General features: G+C 50.9%; 1 protein-coding gene across 6 annotated transcripts in view; it reads right to left on the minus strand.

Annotated features, from left to right (window-relative positions):
• Window positions 1-6,553, minus strand: part of INTS9 (integrator complex subunit 9) — a 63,275-nt gene extending 56,722 nt beyond the window's left edge. Inside the window, exons 1-2 of one of the 6 annotated variants that reach the window (XM_054701085.1) lie at window positions 5,983-6,113; window positions 2,595-2,703 (exon numbers count right to left, since the gene is read on the minus strand). In XM_054701085.1, the coding sequence (XP_054557060.1) occupies window positions 2,595-2,690 (96 nt within the window). In that variant the 5' untranslated portion in view covers window positions 2,691-2,703; window positions 5,983-6,113. The other 5 variants (XM_054701084.1, XM_037526531.2, XM_054701086.1 and 2 more) reach the window with 5 other exon arrangements.
• Window positions 6,554-7,810: the final 1,257 nt, after the last annotated feature.

The following is a 7,810-nucleotide window of genomic DNA, read 5'->3' on the forward strand; positions in this document are numbered from 1 at the left end:
AGAAATAGATTATGTAAGATATTGTATTACTCACCTCTCCCACCCCTTCAGAAACACGAGTGATGAAAAATAAACTATCTTAAGGGCCAAAAGGGGGTTAGTTTTGCAAGTCCTATGAAAGAACTGCTTTCTTGAACATCCTCTATCTGCTTATCTGTCCTTGAGAGAGTGAAAGTTCATTGGTCTCATACTTTCAATAAATTTATGTGTTTAGACCTTTAAGGCATTTCCTGCAGATCTATGGTCAATCAGGGACAGTTCAGGCTTCCTGGTCTTCTCACACTGAAGTTCCCGCCACTCAGCTCTTGGTCTGGACCCAGAGGCCTCAGAGTGTTGACATGCGCTCCTTCCTCCCTATACTTTCCTGTTCCCCTTTGGCGGATCTGTTTCCACCCCTGCTTTTTCTCACCAGCTCTGCATATTCTGGCATCCACTCCTGTCTTAGCCCTTCCGCAGATGTCAACAACTAGCTTCTTCTCACTGGCCAACCCCCCCCCCTTTTTTAAAAGATTTATTTATGCATAGAAGAACTGGGGTGTAAACCAGAGGGGCGGGGGTGTGAGGATTCATGAGAGTGGGGAGCAGAGCAGGTGGATCCACTGAAATCCACTGCCAAGGGGTGCAGCCAGGAGAGGAGAGGTCTGGTGCGCCATGTGGGTAGCTCCCTGGCCGGGATCAAACTTAGGCCATAGTGTTGACAGCCTGAGAGCACTGAGACTTTAACCCCTGCACCACCAGGGAGGCCCTGGGCACCTCTTCTGATGGGGTATGGGGGTTCCCTCTGCCATTTACACACCCTGGGCTCAGCTGCCTCTCCAATCTGATTGGCCCTGTGAGAACACATCTCAAATATGACGTGGGCAGCAGCATTTTCGCTGTAACCATCAATTAAAAAAATTCCTTTTAAAGATCCTTATGACACCCCCTCTTTTTTTTTTTTAAATCTGAAGACATTTGCTCCTTTCTGACATTTTCCACATCCATACTTCACTACTGTTCAGATACTCTACTAAATGTGGCTAAAGTTCAAAGTACATGGAGATGGTGTGAGGATAGAAGAAAGAAGAAAGTTCTGCTGGTCAGAGGAAAGGGACAGATGGCATTGTTGGCGAGGGGGGAAAGGTATTCTCATACTCTACCGCATGATGGTCAACAAGTGGGCAAGCTGGCCCTGTATGGTAAAACTCCAAGAAAGCGGGCCTCCCCGGTGGCGCAGCGGTTGAGCGCTGGGCTGCAAAGCTGCCGCAGCCTCTGCAGTGTCGGTTCGATCCCCGGCTGCCAGCGAGGGTCCCACATGGCGTGCAGACCTCTCCTGCCGCCCGCTGCTCCCCTCAGCAGTGTGCTTTGGTCCCTCTGCCTGCTCTGCTCCCCGCTCTGGCTCTGGTGGATTCTCTCACCCTCCCGCGCTTCTGACTGTACCCAGTGCTTGTATAAATAAATAAAAATAAATAAATCTTTAAAAAAAAAAAAAAAACTCCAAGAAAGCACAGTCTTTAGATTTAGTGAAATACGTTTTGGCCATTACATGAATAAAAGTAACTGCGCCAGGGCCCACTGATGTCCACACGAGGAAGTTCACCGTAGTGCTGTCTGGATTTCACAGTAGGCTGACCAGGCGCCGCATTCCATACCGGCAGGCGGCAAACTTGTTTTGTTCACTGCAACATGTCAAGTACCTCCAGGAAGGCCTAGCCCTGAGGAGGAGTTCGGGAAGATCCGCTGAATGAATAAATGATGGCGACTTGAGGTGGTTTATGCCTGGAACTCTGTGCTGGCATTTAGCAAGCCGGGGGCAACGTTTCCATTTGGAATGCTAGGTTTTGCTGAAGTCAGTGGCCACGCTGCACCCAGTGCCCTCACCTGTGACCTGCAGGCACGCCGTGACACCGGAGCAAACAGGAGAGGGACACGAGTGCATGGAGCAAGCCAGTCGCAAAGCAAAGGCGCCACTGCAGGGACAGGCCCCGGCCACGCTGGTCTGTAAGTGGGATGTCATTCTGGTTGGGCTGGTCAACCAGAGAGGAGTCAGATTATTTTCTCAATTCAACTACTATTACTGAAAACAACAGTTTATCCCTATAATCTTTTGCTGAGCTAAGTAGAAAAGATGTAATCTTCAGAGGAACAATTTAGGGCTTTGGAACACAGGAGTCAAATGTCCATTTTTATCACAGAGCAGGTTACAAAGTAAGTAACCTGGTCTCCCATCACACCTTGCTTTTCGAGTTTGAGAAAACGATTTGAAAGAGGGAAAAAACCTATCTTGGGAGGTGGTGCTAAAACATGACCTTTCAAAGCCTGAAGTGATATTACATCATAAAGACACATGAGGGCACTCTAACCAACCAGCACGGCGAACCCCGGTCAAGAGAGCGCAACCAGGGGGACATTTTAACAATTGTACTGCGAGGGTGAATAAAGCGTCGGTAAAACTGTGAATGTGTGCAATTTGGAGTATGAACGTTCTGTTCTTGATCCAAATTCTCAGAAGCTAAAAGGATGCTGCAATTCTGTCACTTGGAGAAAGAATCCACCAGGCTCAGACCCAAGGTGAGGATTAACCACACCCATTTCTAATGATTTGTTAAACTGACCTTGGGGCAGGATTTGCCCCTTTCAAGCAGAAATCTTCTATATAATCTACAATTGCGGTGTTTCACTTCCCCACTGGGAGCAGTCCACGGATCCATTTCTTTGCTCCATCTGTTTTCCCAGGAGAAATAGTGAGTTAAAAGTTTGAGCCTTCCCCGGGAAAGCCAGGCGTAATGAAACAGCATTTTGCACAGAGCAGCACCCACCGCTGAAGAACACATCTCCCAGCCTTCTTGAGTTTTAATATTTGTAAATACAACTAAAGCATATAATTGCCTCCATCAAATTCAAAAAGTATAACCAACAAGCATTTACATGACCTTTCTTGCAGACCTTTAACAAGAGAGCAGAGCGCCATGAATTCTGAGGCAATCAGACTCATTCACTAAAGATTATCATTAATCTTAAAGTCACATTCAAATCTGTGCATCAGCAAAATTACAAATAATTCCTTGTCATCAATCTTTGGGGTCAAACGTAAGCGTTAAAATGGAAAGTAGGAAAACTTTGAAGGCTCAGGGAATATACTGAGCTTGCATAATAAACCTTTGTTGACTGAATAAACTAGATTCTCTCTGGAACTCTCTCTAGAAAATATGACACAGGTTGCATTCTTGAACAGCTTCTTCCTACTGTAATCACGTTAATCTTCATCTATTTGAATGACTAGATGCCTGTGCTGGTTTTTTTTTTTTTTGTTATTTTTGATGTGTTTTTTAAGGACCCCAGTGAATTCTAGTTTCTATCCTTAGCTGAATTGGCTATCTGGGTGGACCCAGGTTGATAACAGAACATACGCTAAAACATGCTCATTTGGTGATAGATTTCTAATTTTTTTCCCTTTAAAAATCATCCTGGTTAACTGAAGGGGCCAATTCATTTCTATGCCTGAATACCGTATTATAGGCAGTCACTAAAATCCTTTGAGATGGTATCTAAGGAGATAGGCAAGATTACATTAGAATGACATCCACTGTCTCTCCCTGGGTGTGTGAAAAGCCACAAAGAGGGAAGTGGGCCAGGAAGAGGAGGCACTATGGTATCAGAGGCTAAACTGGACAGAGCGCAAAAACAAACTTGGGCACTCAAGAGGCCCGCTCTGGTGGGTAGTCCCATTGATCATCTAAGAAGTTTCCAAACTTTAATCTTTTTCACATCTTGATTTAACCATGCTTGCATTTAGCTCATTAAAAAGAAGCAGCCTTATAGCCACCTGACTTTTAATGATGCACACCTGCAATTTAAATCCTGTTCTAATGCAATGTTGCTGCAACAAAAGAATAAAGATTGGCTTTGAGTAAACTTTCTTTTAATACACACTCCATCTTCCTCAGAAAGATAACCAGGCACTGTACAATAGACGATAAAGAGAAGTAGATTCAGATATTGGTTCTACCATGTAACTTGAGCCATTTGCTTCATTCCGCTCCCGGAGGTCGAGATTTAATGAAAGGAAATACTATTGTCCAGAGGTATTAAATGAGATACTGAATAGCAAGTGCCTAGCACAGTGCCTGTCGTATAGTAGTTGTTCCATAAAAGGTAGCAATTAACTTTTCTTACACTGCTGGTTATTGCTTTGAATGCTTTCATTTGACCCCACAATCTGTTCTCAACGACAGTGACAGAAGGAGAAAATTCTCCAGAGAGTATTTACTCAACTATGTAGTGGTGTCACACTATGTGTCTTGGAGACCCTGGGAATAGAGGCTACCTGAGGGAGGATGGACATAACACAACTATAACAAGGATCATATATATAAAAAAGACACGTGCCATGGGAGCACCACAGGTACCTAATTCGAGGAAATCTTGAAAAAGTGCTATTTAAGAGATCTGAAATACACAAAGAAATTAGTCACGCAAAGAAGTGTTGTGGGCAATAGAAAATAATAAAAGTCCCAGAGGCAAAAGAGAGGAGGGTGATTTCAAGGAACTGCGAAGATGTGTAACAGAACTGCATCAAGGAGAGCAAGGGAGAACAGGGCAGGACTGGAGTCTAGAAAGGCTGGCGGGCACTAAGTTAATCAGGACTAGGTATGAATGGTAGGACTTTAACCTAAGGAGAAAGGAAGCTACTGAGGGATTTTTATGGAACTCTGCAAATTGAAATAGCTCCTCCCATGCAGAGCAGAAAACAGAGGGATTGAGAAGGTTAAGAGTGCACCTATCTGGGGGACTGAGGAGAAAAACAGACTTGTGTCTTCAATTAAATGTATCTGTTTTATGATTTGTAGTAAATGTTTACTACAAATTCCTGAAGCAGTATACAAAGTTAAAAGTTTAAGCCATGGGAGGATTTATTCCAAGTCCAGGGAGAAATGACACACCACAGAAGTCTTTCTATGTCAATGCTTTTGCAATACTGATAGACGATCTGTAACAGAATTCCTATCTACTAACCACCAGTTGGGTTTTATGATGAGAGATATGGAATGAAAGTTACGAGGGAGGACATATGGAGAGAACACTTCCTGTTCATCCAGCATCTTTTGGCTCTTAAAGGAAAAATATGATTCTTCTTTTTTTCCCTTCACATCTCAAATTATGCAGGAGGATTAGGAGCACACCAAGATATATGCAGACTCTGGCTCTAGGTCACCCTTAAGGAGATGCTATGAAAAACCGGACGTCCCCACCCTTTTTTATTCCCCAAATCATGGACAGGCCTCTATTTTACCATTATTGCAATGAGTTAAAATTTTGGCTTACTTTTCTATCTTCTTCATTAGATTGCAGTTTCTTCAAGGCAAGGGTTGTGACTTTTTATTCTGCATTCTTAACCCTATAGCATACTGACCCAGAAGCAAATTGCTATTCTCAGAGTTTGATGACCCATGCCCTTCCTTTAAATGGAGACAGTTTTAAAAGTGCACCTAATTTTAATACTTTCCCTAACTTTTTTTCTCAGACAACAGGGCAGCCTTTGCAGAGAATATATACATCTGCCTGTAGCAAGGTATTTACCAAAGGAGGGGATGGGGGATGTTCATGCTTTAGAAAAGCATGGTCAAAAAATTAAATGGATAGAAAAAAAACAAACCTTTTGTTGCATTAAAAATTACAGACAGTAAAACTTGACCATTCTTGGATGCAGGAATATGGATTTGAAAAGGTTGAGAAACAACACCTCCCACCTGCCTTTCTACTCGACTCTCCTGGTTACATAGGACTAACTCCAAAGAGCTGGAATGTAAACTAGTTACATCTTTGTGCAAACGAGACTAAAACAGCTCAAAACAAGATTTGGGAGGCGTCTGAGCTTCGGGAGGCAAAGATTTCTCCAGGTGACGCGGGTGTGCTCCATCTACCCTTGGCCCATGAGGTCCCCTTGGCCCTAGACAAGACGGCAGCTCAGTCTCTCCAAATCCTCCAGGATCAGCCCCTGACCTCGTCCTCCCTTGGATTCCAAGGGCAGCCAGTCAGGAGTCCATTAACAGCACGTTTCTGAAGTACGCTCTGCCCAGGATGCCCTACTCGTTGCTCACCCCCAGGCCTCCCCAACGGACGGGAGAGACGCCGAGCAGGTGCAACGCGTGGAAAGACGTTACCGGCCCCTTGAGACACCCACGAGGCCGCCGAGAAACCAGCCAGACCCGAGCCCACCTCAGCTCGAGGTGAGGGAGAGACGTGACAGGCGGCCTCTCCTCCCACCCCGGGGCTCGGCCAATGGGCGACCACGGCCTCGGGCGGCCGGGAAGGGCGGGGCGCGAGGGGGGCTTCGCCGCCCCCCGCGAGCAGAGGCGGCCCGCCTCGGCGCCCCACTGGCCGGGCCCCTGCGCGCAGCCCCTCCTCCGCGACGGCGCCCTTCCCAGGGCGGTTACGACGACGTCCAAAAGGATACGGCCTCCCTTGTGCCTTTGAACCCAGCCGCGAGCACTCACCAGCTTCATGCTGGACTTCGGGCCGCTGGAAGCCCGTCCCTCGCCCGCCAGGCCCCGGGCAGCGCCTTCCGGTTCACGCCGCGTCGCCCGCCCCCGAGGGCATGGTGGGACTTGCAGTCCCTCGGTCCCCCGCCCCTGCCCGGGGCTTCATGGGAAATGTAGTCCCCCGCCAGGCATCACGGGAACTGTGGTCCCTCTTTCCTTTTCCTCCCGGTCCTCGCCGGACGCCTCCTTCCGTCAGCTCAAATTCATCCCCGCCGCCAATTCTTCCTCCCTCTCCGCCCAGCATGAGCTCACGTCCCCGCAGCTGGGCCGGGGGCCCGTGGCACTCTGGGATGTGTAGTCCCCCCGGCTCGTGCGCCCCTGTTCCCTCCTCCCCGTGGGAGGGCGGATGGGCGCGGGCCTTGTCGGGAGCTGTAGTTCCCTGGGGCCTCCGGACCCGAGCCGGCGCGTTTACTCCCGGGAGGCAGGAACTACAACTCCCAGGGCCGCGCGGCGGCAGCAGGTGGGAGCGGGGCTGTTGATATCAATATGGCGGTTGTCAGCCAGACAAAGACAGTCAGTCTGATGTGATTGAGACAAGGGAGGTTTTCAGGGGGAGACTGGGAGATAGGGGCCTCCCCTCCCCCCTCTCCGCTTCCTGCGCGGGCCTCCACCCCTCCCCAGTCCCCCCCGACGGGCGCCCCGCGCGGAAGACACCCCTCCCCCCGCTTCCCCTGCCCTCCCTCGGCCGGCCGCGCCGGGACGCTGGGGAGGGGGCCGCCGCGCGGGGAGAAGTCGCGGGGACCGAGGTGAGTCGCGCGGCGCGGCGGCCGGGCCCCCCGGGCTGCCCCGCCACTTCTTTCTCTTCACTTTTTTTTTCTTGTGGAGGGCTGGGGGCCGGGGGGGCGAGCGAGCGCGCGGGGCCGGGGCTCGCGGGCGCCCGCGGGTGGGGGAGGGCGCGGGGGGCGGCCGCGGGGTGACCGGCCGCGGGGTGGGGCCGGGGGCGGGGGGCGGGCGCGGGAGGCGTCGCCCGCGCCCCGGCTGCCCGGCTCCCCGTTCCCTCCACTCGGGCGGAAGGTTTGAATCCTGGAGGTGGGGTCTCGCGCCCGGAGTTGGGAGCCGCGCGGGGCGCGGGGCGCGGGCGGCGGGCCGGGAACTGTTGGGAAGTGCGTGCCGGGCGCCGGGCGCGCGGGGCCGGGCGGCAAGTTGGGGCGCCGGAGTCGCGGCGCCCCCGGGCCTGGGCGGCGGGGGCGGCACCCCGGCCGCGTCCCGTCGCCGGCGCGGCCCGCCCCCCGCGGTCCCCGCCCCGGCCCGGCGGCAGCGCCGGGGGAGGCGCGCGGCGCGCTCTGCGC

This window comes from Talpa occidentalis, unplaced genomic scaffold (genome assembly GCF_014898055.3).
Source record: "Talpa occidentalis isolate TD23 unplaced genomic scaffold, MPIMG_talOcc4v2.1 talOcc4.4, whole genome shotgun sequence".
Classification (NCBI taxonomy): domain Eukaryota; kingdom Metazoa; phylum Chordata; class Mammalia; order Eulipotyphla; family Talpidae; genus Talpa; species Talpa occidentalis.